This window comes from Peromyscus californicus, unplaced genomic scaffold, assembly GCF_007827085.1.
Source record: "Peromyscus californicus insignis strain IS unplaced genomic scaffold, ASM782708v3 Scaffold_12__1_contigs__length_115047231, whole genome shotgun sequence".
Lineage (NCBI taxonomy): Eukaryota > Metazoa > Chordata > Mammalia > Rodentia > Cricetidae > Peromyscus > Peromyscus californicus.
This window is the reverse complement of record NW_026294413.1, coordinates 70,920,335-70,940,417: the sequence shown is the minus strand read 5'-3', so window position 1 is coordinate 70,940,417 and position 20,083 is coordinate 70,920,335. Positions and strand designations below refer to the sequence as shown.

The 20,083-nt window shown below is 40.7% G+C and overlaps 1 pseudogene and 1 gene segment (V, D, J or C); both read left to right on the top strand.

Annotated features, from left to right (window-relative positions):
* Positions 1-381: 381 nt before the first annotated feature.
* Positions 382-961, top strand: LOC128106869 (T cell receptor alpha variable 22-like). The segment is given in 2 exon segments: positions 382-433; positions 609-961. Coding segments are annotated over 2 exon segments (405 nt in total).
* Positions 962-3,420: 2,459 nt separating this feature from the next.
* On the top strand, positions 3,421-4,053 carry LOC128106853 (T cell receptor alpha variable 23/delta variable 6-like; annotated as a pseudogene).
* The last annotated feature ends 16,030 nt before the right edge of the window (positions 4,054-20,083 follow it).

The following is a 20,083-nucleotide window of genomic DNA, read 5'->3' as shown; positions in this document are numbered from 1 at the left end:
AGTCAGAACGTGCATCTGTTTCCTGAGTTAAACCTTTAGCTGTTGCTTCTCTGCATATGCCTGGCTCTGTGTGTGGCTGAGGCTTTTTCTCCTGGGAGGAGCTGGTCCTCTCCTGCTTCCTGGATCCCTAACTCCATTCAACTCCAGGGTCATCTCAAAATGCCCTGCCCCCCACTGCACTCCACCCAGACTCTCAGGCAGGTCTGGCTTGGGAGGAGCTTCAGGCTCAGAAGGCTGGGAGGGAACTCTGCAGTGTCTGGCCTGGCAGGGTTCCTGGGTGGAGCTGACTGGTGGCAGGAGGAGGGACATTTAACAGCCATCCTGACACCACAGCCCAGGGCTTGGTTCCTTGCTTCTGTCTCCAGCAGCCAGACAAGCACCATGAAGAGGCTGCTGTGCTCTCTGCTGGGGCTGCTGTGCACCCAGGTTTGCTGTGAGTCTGGCTGTCCACATTCAGGGACAGAGAGGATTCTGTCAGCACATGGAGGGTGGGGAAGCAGCTCAGGAGTCCTGCAGAGCTCCCACCTTCTCAGAGGACATGGGATGTGTTCAGGGTTCTGTGGATGCTCAGTGACCCCATCTGTGTCTCTTTCTCTGTTTCTAACCAGGGGTGAAAGGTCAACAAGTGAAGCAGAGTCCTGTGTCCTTGGTTCTGCAGGAGGGAGAGCGTGCAGAACTGCAGTGCAACTTTTCCACAGTTCTGAGCAGTGTGCAGTGGTTTTACCAAAGTCCTGGGGGACATCTGAAGATTCTGATTTACAATCCTTCTGGAACAAAGCAGAGTGGAAGACTGATGTCCACAACAGTCACTAAGGAACGTCGCAGCTCTTTATACATTTCCTCCTCCCAGACCACAGACTCAGGCACTTATTTCTGTGCTATGAGTGCACAGTGCTCCCCACACACCTGCAGCCAGTACAAAAACCTTCAGCGGGGTGGGTGTGGCTCTTCCCTATCATGAGACATGAAAATTTTAACATAGTATATCTGCTTGATTTAATATCCGTTTTCTGTATAGAAAGAGTTTTAACTTCTGGTAAGCTTTTGACTATGTAGGTTAAGGATTTGGGTCTTTAAATTCTCAATATATTCTCCCTCCTGAATCATAAATATCCATCTTAGAGCTAATTGAGGACTTATAAGTAACATTTTACAGATGAGCATATTGTATTTATGTGTTTTAGAATAAATATGATTATACACATATGTGTAACAATGATTAATGAAAGAAAAAGCCATAAAGTTGAAAGAGAGCAAGGAGGGAACACAGGAAGTTTTGGAGGGAGGGATTGACATGATTATATTATAATCTCAAAAATAAAGAAATGATAAAAAATGAGTGAAAGAAAACTAAAGTTTATGATTTAATAATCACCATGTATACAATTAGTCTATGTAAGGGATCAATAAATTTTACATGAAATCCAAACATTTGCTTATTTTATAAGCTTTATTGTAAATAACAAGCATTGTCACCTCCTTTTGTCTTATGACTGGCTTCTCTCATTCTCCAGAATGAGGTAGTTTTTGGCTCAATAGAAAGATAGGGAACCATGTGGACACATGGAGGAAAGTCTGGAAGGGGTAGAGAGAAACTAGGCTATACCTGACCTCAGCAAAGACACATTCACATTCCATGTCAAAAATATTGGCTCCAGGGGAAGATTCAATGCATTTCTTTCTTCAAGGCTTGGTCTTCTAAGCTCAGGACACTGTTGAGTGAAGACCTTATTTGTCCACAGAGGGGCAGTGCTGCTTCAGAGCAGGTGAAGGTTGTGGCTCTTCCACACACTGCTCAATAAGCTAGAGATGATTATTTTAAATAACAAAACCATTATCTCCTCCGCCCTTAAGTTTAACTAGAGAAGAAAACATGCATCTGTCTAGCCTTTTACCTATATTATACCTGAATATCCTGGGCCCATAGTGAGGACAAGTAGGAATTTGCAAGTGAACACTATGAAGATATATGCTATCCTTCATGGCTGGGGCCACATCACCTTCTCTAATGTACATTTCTAAGGTTGTCACCCACACTTGGTCTGATCTCCAGTCACCCTGATATGACCTGTGCCTAGAATTATGTTATATATCCTTTCCACTGGGAAATCTACCCATGGTTTGAAGTCAGCTCAGTCTTCTCCATCAGGATCTTCTCTGACTGGATCAGGAAGCAGTGTCCACACCCTTCCTTCATCATCCTGTCTAGACACACAGGTGACTTCGGTAGGCTTCAGTTTTCTGTTCTTCAGTGCTGAGACAAGAATGAAGATAGAACAGTGTGTGTCATGAAAGACACCCGAGCACTACTGTACAGTAGGCAGTTAGACACTCAGCAAATGAACAGAACTTCTTCCTCTTTCTGTTTACCTTTTTCAGTTTCATGCCCCTGTTTTCAGTCATTCGATATTTTAATAGCTAGTGAAAACTTCAGAAATAAGAAGTCCATTTGTTTTAAAGCACCCCTTCTTCCTGGTACTATCAGAAATCCCCCACCACTAATTGTGATCTTCTTTGTTCTGCATCTCTCTGCTGTCCATGCCGCTGGTCTGTTTTCACTGAGCAGCCATCTGTGTCATCAGAACGACTGTGCAGGTATCAGTGCTGGGTGGTGCTGCCATTTAGATATGCATAAGAAAAGGCACATGTATTTCATTTCAGTAAAAGTGTTAAAGCTTTTCAGGGATGCATATGTATGTATAGAAGAAAACACAATGTGTGTGTGTGGCTCGGCAATATTTGTGATTTGAGACTTTAGGACATCATGGAAGGTGTTCCCCATAGATGATGGAGGTAGTGTGTGCTGGACAGATGTCTGGCTGAAAGGAGTAAAGGAAAAAGAAAAGACATCAAAATGATAAAGAAGGAACAAAAAACCTCTAGGATGCTGAAGTACAATCTACTTAGACAGAATTTTATTATTTTTCTTTTCTTTTCTTTTTTTCTTTCTTTTTTCTTCCTTCCTTCCTTCCTTCCTTCCTTCCTTCCTTCCTTTCTTTCTTTCTTTCTTTCTTTCTTTTCTTTCTTCTTTTTTTACCTTCATTCCTTCCTCCCTCCCTCCCTTCTTCCCTTCCTCCCTTTCTTTCTTTCTTTCTTTCTTTCTTTCTTTCTTTCTTTCTTTGTGTTTTTCAGAAAATTCACACTGCTATTCTTGGTGACTATATTAATACACATTTCTGCCAACAGTGTATAATGATAGTATTACAATGACAGGATTTCTGATTCTCAGTGACTGTATTTTCAGCAATAGTAACTTTGAACAAAATTTGGGAATACTTCCTATGTCAGAAATAGCTTTAGACAAAGTGTTTGTGAGGGGTGAAGCCTGTTGAAAGAACTTAGAGCCTGTGAAGCTAGAGTCTGTGTTCTAGGGGAGATAAAAGGCCTTCCGAGTTCTCCCCAAGCTTCAGTCTAGGAGGAATGGACAAGATCCTGAAAGCATCATTTTTAGTCCTGGCCCTTCACCTAGCCTGTGAGTCATGAAGGAGAAACTTGAGAATATGGAATTTATGTGGATGCATGAGGGAACTGGGGCACCAGACAAAATCATAAATGTTAAAAGCATCAACACCAAGTACATACCCGGGAACCTAATGACATTTGTTATTTCTCTACACAGGGGTGAGTGGCCAATAATAGGACAGACGTGACCAACAGCAGGTGAGACAAAGTCCCCAATCTCTGACAGTCTGGGAAGGAGGGACTTCAGTTCTGAATTGCACTTATGAAGACAGTGCATTTAACTACTTCCCATGGTACCTGCAGTTCCCTGGTGAAGGCCCTACACTTCTGATAGCCATACGATCCATGTCGAATAAAAAGGAAGATGGAAGATTCACCGTCTTCTTCAGGAAAAGTGATAAACAGCTCTCCTTGCACATCACAGACTCTCAGCCTGAAGACTCAGCCACCTACTTCTGTGCAGCAAGTGCACAGTGCTCTCCAGACACCTGCAGCCCACACCCAACCCTGCAGCTAAGGCTCCAGCAAAACCCTGCTGTGGGGCAGAGCCTGGCAGAGGTGCAGAGGGTTTTTATTTGCAGGAGCAGGTGACAGGTGACACAGTGAATGTAAGGATTAGACTCATTCAGGCCAGAGACCAAGCTAGGTGAAGTCACGGCTTGCTTTACTCCAGACTTCCTTTGCTCGTCAGGCACCACTGGAGTCATACATGTATTTCCTTAACTGTCTTAGTTGAATTGTTTTTCTGAGTAATTGTACAAATAGTTGTCTGTGTGGATGGATTGTACCAAGTGGAAATTATAACATCCCCATCTCCCTACTGTAGCTGGAGTTTTCTCCAGTCCTGCCTGGTGAACAGTCAGGACAAATCTCTCTCACCTGCCAGTCCCACAGCCACTTTGACCCAACTGAGTAAACACATAGAGACTTACATTGTTTAAACTGTTTGGCCTAATGGCTCAGGCTTCTAGCTATCCAGTTCTTACATTTTAAATTAATCCATTTCTATAAATCTATACCTTGCCACGTGGCTAGTGGCTTACCAGCATCTTCACATGCTGCTTGTCATGGTGGCGGCTGGCAGTGTCTCCTCCCACCTTCCTGTTCTCTCAGTTCTCCTCTCTGTTAGTCCTGCCTATACTTCCTGCCTGGCCACTGGCCAATCAGTGTTTTATTTATTGACCAATCAGAGCATTTGACATACAGACCATCTCACAGTACCCTACACTCTTGTCAAGGGTGTTGTTAATGGTTATTACAGCCCAATATCAGTCACTTTGACTGATAGAAATCACATAGAATTGTCTTTTACCTTAATATCCTCTGATGACAAGGAAAGTGGTCATTTACATGACCACCAACTCCTACTTTCTCTTTTTTTTTTTTTTGAATCTTCTACCCCCATCTACATTAAAAAATTTTCAAGTATTAAGCCAGGAGGCACTCACAAGGATGCAGGTTTATTTTACAGTAGACAAATGACGTCCATGGGGAAAAATAATTCAATTTACTCATATAATGAAAATATATAACTTTCACTAAAGAATTTATTCCATGTATGTATTCCATAGATTAAAAAAAATAAAAATTGTAATGTAAATTTTTTTTTTTTTTAGCTAACAGAAGCAGCTGGGGTCTTTATGGCCTTCACGGTGCACAGAATGGAAAAGAGTGCTTCTCATTGCCTAACACTTTGCAGGGTTTACCCACTTAATGCTACATACATACTAACAAAATTGTCACTAGAAAAAAATTAGTTTATAAATTTAAATGTTTTCATACCATGTAGTTGATGGTCATGTTAGCCCTAACCACCTAAGAAGTGGAGATAGGAGGAATGTTTGAGCCTAGGATTGGAAGTCTAGCCTGAGCAGCATAGTGAAACTCTGTCTTAGAAAACCAAAACCAACAAAAACAATGTGGAAAATATTTAACTTGTAAAGCCTGCAAGCTCCCTTCTCATCCACAGTAAGTAGCTTTCAGTATGCAAAAGGAAAGTTAAGAAGGAAAATAAAGTCAGTTGGCTCTTAGCAGTAGGAGATAAATCTCACAATACCAGTGGATGAACTCCCCAAGTCTTTCAAAGTGTTATAGCCGTTTCAAGTTTAAACTTGAGCTAGAAATTGGGAACAGTATATGTGTCAGATTGGAATAGGTTTCACTGAATACAAACACCTAGCTCAGAAGTCAGCTAAAGAAAAGAGGCATCTTTGAGGATGGAGAACTGAGAACTTTGAAACTCTGGATACCTCAAGTCAGAACCCAGAGCTTCCTAGGGAATGAGAGGCTGGAAAATACTTAAAGAAATCTGAGAAACAGTGAAGACAGGTAATTTATAATAACATAATCATTACCACGCGGGTGTCTTCATGTGTAGTCAAGGTAGATCTCTGAGTTTGAGGCCTGCCTGCTCTACAGAATAAGTGCCAGGACATCCAACTTAGGCGGTGAAGGAAACAATTGAAAACACAAAGCTGGTGTAGATGTAATTCAACAAGAGGACTGGTGAAGGAGACAATTGAAAACACAAAACTGGTGTAGATGTAATTCAACAAGTAGACCATGCTTCAGTCCCAGTAAGCAGCAGAACTTAGCAACTTTGGCCACATGGGTTCATGCTTTAGAATCAAGGACATAAGAAAGGGTTTGTGTAATCTCCCTCTGCAACTAAGGAAAGGCACTGAGGCCAGGCACATGTCAGGGGTATACCTGAAGATGTCCAGAAAGGCAGTCGCATGAAGCTGTAAAGGTGAAGTCTGTATTGCTTGGGTCGGCCAGGGTATTAGAGATGCCAGAGTCTTGGGATACCTGCCAAGGAAAGCTGCTAACAGGTAATGGAGTCAGTCCAAGAGAAAAAAAGTGTGCTGCAGTCAACAAAGCTGACATGAGTTGGAGATCTGAAGAGTATTTTGACATCAGATATAGAAATACAGATTTTGGACTTTGCCCAGCTGGTTTTCAGTTTGCTTTGGTCCAGCATTTCCTCCCTTTTGGAATAGTAATGTATATTCTATGCTGTTGTATGTTAGAAGTTGCAAGTTAACCCCCAGGATAATGGGATTAATCCACAGAGTCTATTTAATGAGCAAAGGAATTTATTTGCGGGTTAACTCACAACCAAGAGAGACTTACCATAGGGTCCATGAAAGTTGAGCTATGTCCCACGCTGAATTGCCTGGTCCAAGGTCTCAGCATCCAAATCCACAAGGTAGCAAAGAGAGAGAGAGCATATTCGTCCATCCCAGGTCTTAATGGTCCTTCCACAGTCACTCCCCAGCGGCATGTATGTCAAGGTCATAGGCAGGTGTAACAGCTGTCTGTTACCTCACTAGGTGTGGTACTTCAGGGCATAGTTCCAACAGCCACCCATTACAGTGTACTTTTATACATGAATGTAACAAAGACCTCAATGATTCAAAGAAGGATGTTTGAGTGAAAAACAAACAAAAAAAGATTAGGAAAACATGTAAATAGTAAGTGCCAGTAAGCACATACTAAATATTAACAGAGAAGCCCTGTCCCTGAACTTTTTCAGGACAGGCCAACTTTAACAACATTGACTGGCACAAACTATAGATCATATCTGGGAAAGCACAATAGCAAAGCAGAAGGCTGAATCCAGATTGAGGGTACATTGACCAGATTGGTTTCTACAGCTATGTTCTGACATTCAACAGTAATAAACATGTCTTATAAATTGATGTAAATGTTAGGCATATGTAGTCAGAACGTTTCTCCAGTCCCTCTGGGCCCCTTGCAGACCAACAGTCACTTATATAAATAATCACTCAGAGGCTTAGTATTATTTATAACTGCTCAGCCATTAGTGCAGGCTTATTACTGACTAAATCTTGCACTTAAATTAACCCATAATTCTTATCTATGTTTAGCCACATGGCTTGGTATCTTTTCTCAGTTCTGCTTTGTCATCTTGCTTCCTCTGTCTCACTGGCAGCTCCTGACTCAGCCCTTCCTCTTCCTGTCTCTCTCCTGGATTTCCTCCCTGGCTATAACCTGACTCGACATAGGCCAGAGCAGCTTCTTTATTAACCAATCATAGCAACACATATTCACAGGGAACAGAAAGACATGCCACAGCAGACTCATGTCCAAGACCAATCCAGGTAACACGGTGCACTTAAGGTAGAAGGTTCTCTGTCTTGTTTCCTGGAGCTTCTCTTATAGTTCCCCAAGACATTGTTCACCACACATCATTATTTCAACCATTATAGTGGTTTGAAAGAAAATGTCCCCCAAAGGGAGTGGCACTATTAGACAGTTTGGCTTTGTTTGGAGGAAGTATATCACTGTGTGGGTGGCTTTGAGGTCTCTGTTGTTCAAGATACTCCCAGTGTCATAGACCATTTTCCTGTTGCCTTCTGATCAATACGTAACCAGCACCATGTCTGCCTACTATCGTGAGATATCCGCTGGAATCTGCTAAGGGGGTATTATGGAATTTATTAGAATATAAATTGAGGAAATACACTCACAAATACAGAACCCAGTAGACAGCTGAAGTCATGCTCCTTTCTGAACTGGAGTGAATCCACCTCATAGTTCCATCACACCAGGAAGCAGGAAGCAGGGAGAAGAGACCTGATCTCTCTCCCTTTCCTTTTAAGAGGTCATGTACAGCCAGGCAGTGGTGGCGCACCTTGAATCCCAGCACTCGGGAGGCAGAGGCAGGAGGATCTTTGTGAGTTCGAGGCCAGGTTGGTCTACAGAGCGAGATCCAGGAAAGGTGCAAAGCTACACAGAGAAACCCTGTCTCGAAAAAGAAAAAAATAATAAAAAATAAAATAAAAAAGAGGTCATGTACAATGGCAAGAAGCATCGCCTTCTTTGGGCCTCATAGCCCAAAGTTACGGGCAGAGCAAATACCACTACAGCCCACATACTGCACTGCTCCCCACAATGATGATAATGGACTGAACCTTTAAATTTGTAAGTGAGCCACCCCAATTAAAGGTTTTCTTATAGGAGTTGCTGTGGTCATGGTGTCTCCTCACAGCAACAGAAATCCTAAGACAATGATGTTCCAACTCAATGGACTAAAACTCTGAGACTGTAATCAAGCTTCCAATTAAATGCTTTCTTTTGTAATAGTTGACTTGGTCATGGTGTAACTTCACAGCAGTAGATCAGTGACAAAGATCCAACCCTGACAGTATACTTAATCCTCATTTTCCTGAATGAATGATCTCTTTTGTATGATTCCTAAAATATTAAGCTTTATTTTTTAAAGATTTGATTTTTGTTTACATATGTGTGTGTATGTCCATGTGTGTCTACACAAACTTGTGTGTACACATTGTTGCACATGTGTGCATATGAAGGCCAGAAGACGATGACAAATCACTCAAAGCTGGAGTTGCAAATTTTGCTGGGAGCTCAGCTTATTAAAACAGGTTCTGAACTTCCATCTTTATGCTTAGCAGCAAGTGCCTTTCACTGCTAAGCCACTTCTCCACCAACCTTAAGCTTTATCTTCACTAGAAAGTATTGTTTTTCAATTAAATCTCAAGGAAACACAAGGCAGCATTTAGCATGAGACCAACTGTCCAGCCCCTCACTCAAATCCAATGTGCTCCAAAGCCTCACCACAGAGGCTGTGGCCATGCAGCATGGAAAGCATCAACCTGCTCTGTGGAGAACTAGGGCATGGGTACATCCTGCCATCCTGAGCTCCCCAGGCTGCTGTGGCTCCCATGGTCTCCTGCTCATCCACAGAGACTGCAGTCCAGGGCATGTGCTGCCTGTCAGCACTCAGCAGTGAGGTGGGCAGAAGAGTATACCTCAGATACCAGAAACTCATCCCCTTGTACATGTTGACCAGTTATTTAAACTCATAATGAGACCTGGAGCTCTTTCAGAGACCTTGTTTGTACTTTCTCTTCTGATTGACTATTGATTCATTTCGTCCATTGGGATGAGAGCAAATGAATAATTAAGAACTACAGACTAGGCTTTTTGGACCTCCCTGCCTATGATGGAAAACCTCACACAGCCTTGAGGCAGTGCAAGGGGCTTGGAACTGCCTCTACTAAATGTACATCCCCATGGGAGGCCTTACATTCTTGTAGGAAAGAATGAGGGGAGGGTTGGGAGGGGAAGCTTGGAGGGGCAGGAGGAGGGAAGAGGGGGATCTTTGATTGGTATGTAAAATGAATAAAAAAATTTCTTAGTAAAAAAAGAGCTACAGACTAAATGATGATAAAGAAGTACCCAAAATCCAAACACCAATTTATGTGGCATTAACATGCTCCTAAGTTCTTTCAGGTTATATATATCATGTACACATAATAGGCGGGAGTCACAGAGAAACATGGCAAGATTATCATAAGACCATTTTGTACATAAAAAAAATACCCAGAATTTAACAAGTGAGACTGAATACTTCAGGGCAATAGTATAGAAGCTTCTAGGTCATGTAATAAGCAAGTTCTTGTTTTGGAGAGAACAGGACATTGTCTGAATAAAACTTGTTATTAGATTTTTGCAAAGTAATCAAGTTTTGTAAAAGTGAGTTTTCAAATTAATATGACCCCCTCCCTCTCTCTCTCTTTCTCTCTCTCTCTCTCTCTCCCTCTCTCTGTGTGTGTGTGTAATCCAGTAGTTAACATTCCTCTATTGCTCTCCACATTTATTTATTCATGTTCTTATTTGTATGTGTGTATGTATGTATGTATGTATGTATGTATGTATGTATTTATTTATTTATTTATTTATTTATTTATTTATTTATGTGGTAGAGGTTTCACTGAAACTTAAGCTCACAAATTGTACTACACTGTCTGACTAGTGAGACCCCATGATTTTCCTGTCTCTGTTTCCCAGAGCTCTGACTGCAGGTGCACCCACATCAGCTGGATTCTTAAGTGGCTGTTGCAGATCAACACATAGGTCCTCATGATTCACAGCAGGCTACTGACACACTGAGTCTCTCTTTAGTCTGTAAGGACTATGAATTTATTCATGTTACAGTTTCACAGAACATAAACAGGTATCTTCTAACATTCTGATAGACTGCCCTTTACCATGTGATTTAAAAGTAGCTCTGTTAATTGCTGGATTTATGTGGACCCTAGCAGTAAAGGAGAAAGATTATTTCAGATCCCAGTGAGTCACAAAAAATTCACAGACCTGTGAGGACATTTTATTTTTAAAGTAAGCTTTATTAGATAATAGATGTAGAGAAGTAAACATAAGACAATGGTCTGTAAGTGCATTAAAGACTGCACATGGCTCATGATGAATCTGACTTTGGTTGCCCAAATTATCCCGTTAAATAACAACCACGAGTTCAAAGCAGCTTTATGCTCAGCAGGGACGGGTTTTCCCATTCTCCCTTTTAAGTGCTGCCTCTTTTAAATACCAAGAAAGACAGGAAGCAAGTAAAAGTCCATGGTGAACGACACTTTTTCTCTCTGTATAAGGAACTTGTGGCCTGTGATCATACAAAGCCCCATTTCCTGCTTGATGTGGTGTAGGAAACACAGTCAGTACACGTGCAGTGTCAGGCACTGAGACACTCAACGCTGATCTAAGGCCAAGGAGACAGACTCACAGAGAGGGACATGTGCCTCATGCCTCCTCACAGCCTGCTCTGTGTGTTGGTGGCCTTGGTCTTCTCAGGTATGGATGACTCACATATAGCTAAGTATATGCAGGAAACATTGCTCTAGGCATATAGCAGTTCACATGGACATGATGGGGAACAGGGATTAGAGAGAAGCAAGCAGAATATGTCTTCAGTTAGGTTTATCTTGGGCCTTAAGGTACAGAATACCAACAGTGTTTTACTCACACTATCACAGAATAAGCTTTTTTCTTTTTCTTTTGATTTTTCTGCAGGATCCAATTTGGGCCAGAAAGTGACTCAGGTCCAGCCAACCATAAGCACACAGGAGGGGGAAGAGGTCACCCTGGACTGTTCATATGAGACAAGTCAAAACTTATACCATCTTTTTTGGTACAAGCAGCTTCTTAGTGGAGAGATGATTTTTCTTATTCGCCAAATTTCTTCTTCTACTCAGATGGAGAAGAGCAGTCGCTACTCTGTTGTCTTTCAGAAATCAACCAAGTCCATCAGACTTGTTATTTCAGCCTCACAGCTAGAAGATTCAGTGAAGTATTTCTGTGCACTCTGGGAACACACTCACAGTGTTTGAAATGATAGCACAAGCTGAACAAAAACTGGAGCTCCTTAAGCATAGCCTCTCTCAGGTAGCCCAGATGAGAAGCACACCTGCACACCCAGACTAGAAGTTCCCAACCATGGCTTCTTCATCTGTGGTCTGCATCAGAAGTGTGTTTCTGAGTAAAACCTCATATGAAATTTCGAAACCGTCTTGGTGAGTGTCTTTCTTTTAATTCTTTGTCTTGAAAGTATTTGGCTAAAAATATAACACAGAGAGCATGGGAATCTTACACCACAATAATCTAAAATATTAGTTTTTCTTTAAGTTGGTCACAGCACAGAGCTCATACTAGGCATCTGGAAGAGCAAAGAACATAATTTCCTTGTGAATCTGAGAGAAGCAGAGCCACCATGAGGGAAGTTGTCAGAGACACATTAGGAGGAGTTCACCCCAGGAAACTGCTGGTTCTGGGGAGTCCCTGCAAATCACTGTCTGCATCTGGTACTGAGCCTGAGATACAGAAGGACAGCTAGACCGGAATAGGGAAGGACGGCAGCATGAGGGCAGCACCTGATGGTAATCATACTTTTGAAACACACAGTGAGGTTCATACATCAATCCCTTTCACTTTGGGGGACTTCAAAAGATCCATCAATTGCCAACACGCTACACACAGATTTGACCTAACATAAAGAAAAGCTCTTCAAGTGAGGAGCAGAGAGTGAATGGTAAATTGAGTTGGAACCTCATTGAAATCATATGTGCCTGGGCCTGAATCAACTGAGGTACATAAAAAATACAACTATATACAAATATCTCCCACCTGAATCTCAACTCCTCTGCAGTTGCTTTTTCCATGTCCAATCTCCAAACAGAACCACATGGATGGGGAAGGAAATTCTGGGAAATGTGTTTTCAAAGATTTGTTTATTTATTTTATATTGTTTGTATAACTGTTTTTCTTGCATGTATGTGTGTGTACTGTGTGCATGTTTGGTGCTCATGGAGGCCAGACGAGGGCCTCTAAAGAGCCACAAGTGCTCTTAACTACCGAGTCAATATTCTAGCCCCTGTTTTCAGATAGTTTACATTGAGACTACAAAGATACCATAGGGTTTCTGGGTAAGCTGTGGGATTAGATGTTGGATTTCTGAGATAAGAGGCAATAGAGGCAAGGTAAAACCACAATAGTCATTTAAGAGAAGGAGATAAAGCAAAGGGAAAGTATCTGAGCTCTTACTTTCTCCACAAAGAACCAGTCAAGCAACAGAGCTGTGACATGCTGCTCCTGCCAGTTACCACCACGTGCAGTCAGCATTGAAGTGTCTGCCTGCATGGTCTCCCTGGGAGCCACAGAAAGAAAATCCAGCTGTCCTAATATATTTTCTATGGTCTCTGCTTCAGTTCCTGGCTCTGAATTCCTGCCCTGAGTTCTGACTTGGTTCCCTCAATGACAGACAGTGAGGTAGAAATATGATCTGAAATATTCTCCTTCTAATCCGGATTGGTTTGGATCTGTGTTTTATCACAGAAACCCAAACCAAAATAGAACAGGGCCTCACATCATAAACTTCTGACAGAAAAGTTGTATTTCATCACCGAAATCCTCTTTTGGAAGGACCAACTGGTGACTTGTTTGGATTCATGAGACTGCAGTCTTTCCCGTCTGTAGAGACTGATATAAAATCAACCCAAGCAGAAGGAGAAACAACCCCATCCTGAAGAGGATGAAACAATGACTGTGTGCTCCCTGACTTTTATTTCATGATGCTGGGTATTTTAATGTTTTAAATTTTTTATTATTGTGCACTTTACACACACTTATCGTTTGTATTCCCCAATCATCCTCTCTGACTATTCTCCCTCTCGCCTCAAACTTTCTTCCAACAAGTCTTATTTTTATCTTATATTTATATCCTTTTCTTGTGGCCTATTGTACTGTAGTAGGGTTTCTTCCATGAGCATGAACCTGGGCAGTGGAGTTACTTGAATAAAAACAACTGCTTATCGGTATATGCCACTGAGGAATATGACTTCCCTTCCCGAAGCAAGCACCAACAGAATGTAGCTCCTCAGATTGGAAACAAGGTTGAGACAAGACAAGGTTGGAGACAAGACAAGGTTGAGATGGCAATACCATCATAAACTATATACAAAAATAATGAATGTATCCCAACCTTTCAAGAACTGTGGGACACATACATAAGACCAAACACAAGGATCCATGGGGCAGAAGAAGGAGCTGAGAAAAAGTTTGAAAACATAGACAGTTTATTCAATCAAAGGATAACAAAAGATCTGTCAAACTGAGTGAAAGAAATAGAGATCCAAATTAAAGTGCATTTTTCCTAAACAGACATGACCAAAGACCAACTGTTCCTTGACAAGTAAGGAAATGATTAAAAAATATAAGGAAAGCCAGGCTGTGCATGCCTTTGATATCAGCACTTGAGAGAAAAAATCAGGGAGATCTCTGAGTTTGAAATCAGCCTAGTCTATAGACTGAGTTCCAGGACAGAAAAGACTACACAGAAATCCCTGCCTTGAAAAATCAAACCAAACCAAACCAAAGAAAACAACAACAACAACAAAACAACAAGAAACAAACACTGTGGTAGTGCTTGCCTTAATGCTCCCACTCTGGAGGCAGAGACAAGAGGATCCCTGAATTTTGGCCAGTCTGGTCTACTGAGTGAGTTCCAGGACAACCAGGGCTACACAGAGAAACCCTGTCTCAAAAACAAGACAAACAAACAATAATCTCAAAAGAATTACAAGGGAAAGAATACAAATCCACATTCAAAGAAGAAATATCAGACAAGACTAGATCACTCTAAAAGCCAAAAAAAAAAAAAAAGCCATAATATCATTTAAGGCCTGAAATTAAAGAACTATCAACCAAGATTGCTTTACTTGGCAAGTGAGCTCTTCAATTCAATAGAGAAATGAAACATTTTAACAAAAACAAATTAAAACAAATCAAACAACTCAGACAACATTGCAGAAAATACTTAGAGCAACACTATAAGTGTAAAAACAAAGGAAGTATCATCCATAAGAACGTAAATTAATGTATTTTGTGAGAGGAAGTGATAAAGGAGGAGAGCCAGGAAGGAATCCATCATGTCCAACACAGACAGCCAACAATCCCTAATATGAACTCAGAAGGAAAGAACAGCAATGAACCACACAACCAAAGTATCAACCAACAAAATCATGACAACGACAAGTCACTATCAATAATCAAGTTAAAAGTACATGATTCTTACTATATTAAGGTATCTTGATCTGGTTAATCCACTCTAAATCTTTGAAGATGGAGAACTACATCAGCAGCAGGAGGTTATATGCATAAGGCAATATCATATAGAAAGTAGAGACATTTACTGATTAAAGTTCCGCACATACCCTTTAATAACAAGCAATACTTTAGAGTGGTTGTGTTTAGGTTTCAATTAGGTCTGTCTGTTATATGCTGGGGGAGGGTAGAATTAAGAAGTGGACGCATGCTGGAATTTTCTCACTGAATAGAAGAGCAGATGCTAGTGATGCTTTGACATTAAACCCAGAAACCATATGCAGCTGTGTGTGTCACCAATGCAACATGAGCACAGGTGACTCATGACAAACATGGATGGTATGTTCAAATGCATAATGTTCAGGCACTGGGTTTGAATGATGTATTACATAAATTACATATATTATATATAAATGATATATTACATAAATTATAAATAATACAATAAATGTAAATGGCTTCAACTCACCATTTAAAAGCAATAGGCTAACTGGCTGGATCAAGAAAATACCATTTGTGTCTCCATCAAACACCTCTCATAAACAAGAACATCAAAAACATAGGATGGGAATAAGCAGGCCAAGAAAGTGATATCTGTAGACTTGGGACAGCAAGTCTCATCTGAAAAAGTGGACTTCAGACCAAAGCAATTGAAAGAGGTGAAGAAAGCCACTACATAGCCATGGAGGGTAAGCACTGGGCATATGGGTGCAAGGAGCGTTGGAGCTCCAGTTCAACAAAATAAACATTAAGTGACATAAAATCTCACATTGGTCCATAATCAGTAATAATCTGAGACCTCAATGGCTCACCATGACTTTAGCAAATCCTCCCAAACTAAAACCTAGCAAAGAAACTTCAGATCTAAGGGATTCTTCAAGGCTACAACACTTATTTTTGCAGGAGAATCCCTCCAAGGAATGCAAGGTAAGGCAATAGACACTTAGAGAACTCACTAAATGCAAACAATGAAATCTTCTTAACACATGCAAAATTCATATTCTCTACTCTGAGCTTTGCCTTGCCTGCCCATAGTGCTGTCCCATCAACTCCCAGCATGGTGCTGTTCTGCACTTCCCATAAGTCTTGAATCAAATGCAACTGCCTATGAAGACTTCCCTTTTTCCTCAATGAAAATCAGGCTCTAGCCCACTCCAAATGTGGAAAAGGGAAGCATTTATTTTCAAAATTTTTTATTTATAACTTAAATAATTTTATCAGTCTTAAAATGTCTTACCGAATGTAATGAATTTCTAGAAGAATTTGAGTCATATTTGTGGATGGGAAATTATAAGAAGCTTCCTGAGATGGAAGTTTCTAATTCCTAGAAGACACATGAATGGAAGTGGTTGAAAGTTAAGAGTGTTGTATCTTAACAGGACCAACAGAGGAAAGAGGAGGACCCAGGGAGCTACCAAAGACTCAGCTCAGAATCAGTTTAGTATACTCCCAGCCTTAGAGTATCCCCATGCCTAAAGGATAAAGCTTTACTTCCTACTCCTCTGAGGCTCATCTTCTGCCTTACCCTGACATCCAGTACTTTGTCTGTTCCTGGGAATGTACTCTGTAAAACCCTAGATGACCACCAGTATCACTGCTACATCTGCTTCCCTAGTACCCTCATATTAGCTCCTTGGATCTCTCATGCCCCTTCTGGTTTCATGTCCTGTTTATTCTGTTACTGTATAATTTTCTGTTTCTTTTCCTTTTTCAACCCTCTGCTAGGCTCTCTTTTCTTCTTTCTCATGCCCTTTTCTATGTCTATGACCAGTGGCATTCCTTCACATATCTATGTATGTATAATCATTAATATCTAGGACCTGTATATGAGAAAAACAAACAATATTTGTCCTTTTGAAACTCAAAAGGAAGTAGTTTTTACTGAAACTCTGCCACCAGAGATGTGAAGAAGTTTGATATTTGAACTGAGCTCCTGGCTGCCTTCTAGTGCTTGTGAGTTAAATTGTGAGAACACGTAGTGGTGGCAGCAGCTATCTTTTCTGATCTGAAGTTACAACTTGGTGATAATCATGGCAGGAGGATTGAGAAAGAAGGTTGTGGTGTTTGATTCACTGCTGTCAGATGTGACTGTGATTCATGTAGGAGTGCCAAATGTGATTCCTGGGTGTTCTGGGCTGGAGAGCAGAAAATTGCTTAAGATATTGGGCTCAGCCTTGTTGCCCAAGGTATGGTGTTTTTCTTTGTTAATTGTATTTGTATTTATATGCTGCCCCTTTTCATACTCCAGGTGTATCCTGGGAGGTAAGAACAAGTCAGTGATGGAGAAGAAGCCACCATAGGAAACATGGCACAGTGAGCTCTTGTCATGGTCCAATCTGTATCCACCCTTCCAAGGTAATACAAGTTTTTCCGATGGGCACAAAGACATGTGATGAAGCACAGACATCTTGGAGAAGCTGGGAAGCTGTCCTTAGGATGCACTGCTAAGCAGATCTCAGAAGACTTCCCATGGGCTTTGTCTTGTGGGCAGACACTGCAACATCATTGAGTGCCTGCTGGTCTTTAGTGGAGGAAACAGTAAGCAGACCCAGCAAGTGTCTGAGGTACTGGAGCTACTGTGCTGTGTGATTTCCATGTGTCTTCCTGTTTAGTGATCACTGGACATGCCAAAGTTCTTGAAGCTTGCCTCCTTGAACAGCATAGTGACATTCCAGAGAAAAAGACTTGGGTTGAAGTTCTGGGCCTGCCATTTATTAGTTGAGGGGATTTTGGAAGACTGCCGTATAATTTATTTAGTTGAGGGGAATTTGGCAGACTGTTTCATAATTCCTATGATTGAGTTCCTCATCCCTAATATGATTTTTGGTAATATCTACTGCAAATTTCTTTATGATGGATAAACATAATAATGGCTGCCAATGCTTAGTAGCATGTGCCAAAAAAGGAAAGTTATTTACAGAAATAGAAATCGGATCCATCTGAGGTATATGTAGCCTACGGAGTCCATTTGTTTTGTCCATATGTACATGTGTTCAGACATAACAAAGTAGGATTGGTAAACCACAGTGAAAGCTTGTCTCTGTGGGAAACTATTAAACTATTCTACTTCTGCCAGCATCTTTGACAATCTGTAGGTCTTCATCTAGGAGTAGAACCATGTGGACTCTCCCCATCCATGTTGCCATGCCAACCAGTGTTATCATGATGTTGGTTTTGCTAAGGCAACCCCTATTTTTGTATTCATGGGGCCATTTCCCTTAGAATGCTTATGGGAAACTGTGTAGACACAGACATCTTGTCCTCTGGCTCTTACAATCTTTCCGCCACCTCTTCTGTGATTCTTTTGAGTCTTAGGTGTAGGGGTTGCATTGCAGATGTATCATTTGGATTCAGTACCAGAAAAGAAATCATGAAATTCACAGGTAAATGGAGAGAGCTAGAAAAAATCATACTAAGTGACATAACCCAGACCCAGAAAGTTAAATATGGTAGATTTTCATTTATATGTGGAAGTTAGTTGTTGAGTCAAAGAATAAGTAAGCTACAATCTATATAACCACAGGTTAGGTATAGAGTAAGGGAACAGTGAGGAGGGATGCTCTCCATAAAGGGGGAATAGAATAGATTGTTATGGATAGGTGAGGAAGGAGTCTGGAACAGGATGGTGAAATGAGGAGGGAGAGGGAAAGAGGGCAGGTGAAGAAATACTGGGAGGGATAGTTAAAATTATGGGCCATTTGAGGGCTCTTATGGAAACCTAATAGAGTAGAACCATAGTGGCTACACTAGTTTACACTACCACCAACAGTGAGCAAGTATCCCCCTGTCTCCACACCCATGTCATCGTTTGTTGTCGTTTTCTCCAGCCATTCTGACTGGAATAAAATGAACTCTTAAAATAATTTTCATTTTCATTGTATATATGCATAACTATTTAAGTTTAATTTTCCCTGATGGATAAGGATGTTGACCATTTAAAAATTTTCTCACTGGACGGTGTTGGTGCATACCTTTAATCCCAGCACTCAGGAAGCAGAGGCAGGTGGATCTTTGTGAGTTTGAGGCCAACCTGGACTACAGAATAAGTGCCAGGACAGGATCCAAAGATAAACAGAAAAACCCTGTCTCGAAAAACCAAAAAAAAATTTTTTTCCTCAAATTTGTATTTCTTCCTTTGAAAAATCTCTGCATATTTCAAATCTCCAATTTTTAGCAGTTTTTTTCTTGATATTTAGTTCTTTATACACACCTATTTTCTGTCATGTATACCTGGTAAACGTGTTTCCCATTCTCTAGGCTGCCTCTTCATTTAAGTGATGGTGTTCTTTGCTGTGCAGAAGCTTTTTAGTCTGATGGAGTCCTGTTTGTTGATCGTTGGTCTTCACATTCATGCTACTAGAGTCTTGTTCAGAATGACTTTTCTTTTATTGTGCTTTGAAGTTGAAACAAATTTCCTACTTTCTCTGCTAACAGTTCAAGACACCAGGTCTTATGCTGAGGCTCTTGATACATTTGGAGCTTAATTTTGCTCAGGGTGAAAAGCATCTTGTTATGCTTATTAGGATGAATCTTACTTGATCACAATTGATGCAATCTTTTTGAAGTGCTCTTGAGTTCAGTTTGCAAGTGCTATATTGAGATTTTTTTTTGCATCTCTGTGCATTATGGGAATCTGTCTATACCTTTCTCTTTCTGTTAGTTCTTTTTTTGGTTTTGGTATCAGGGCAATACTGGATATATAAAATTAATTTGAAAAAGTTCCTTCTCTTTTGATTTATGAAATAATCTGAGAAATATCGATGTTAGTTAGCTGAAGTTCTGGTAGAACTCTCTGCTAAATTTGTCTGACCCTCGGCTTTTCCTAGTTGAAGGACTTTTATTTTACTTTTCTTTTTTTTTCTTTTTGAGACAGAGTCTTTTATATAGCTCTGGCTTTCCTGGAACCTACTATGTATACCAGACTGGCCTCAGACTCACAGATATCCACCTGCCTCTGCTTTCCAAGTTCTGTGATTATAGGCATAACCCACTGTTCCCTGATAGTTTTGGGATTTTCAATTACTGCTTCCAGTAATTGAATTTGTTGCAATACATCTGTTTCAATGTTTTTACTTCATCTTGATTTGACTTTGAGAAGTTATATTCATCTAGAAATTCACCTATTTTCTTTAAACTTTCCAGTTTAGTGGAATATACATGCTTATAGTATATTCTTCTG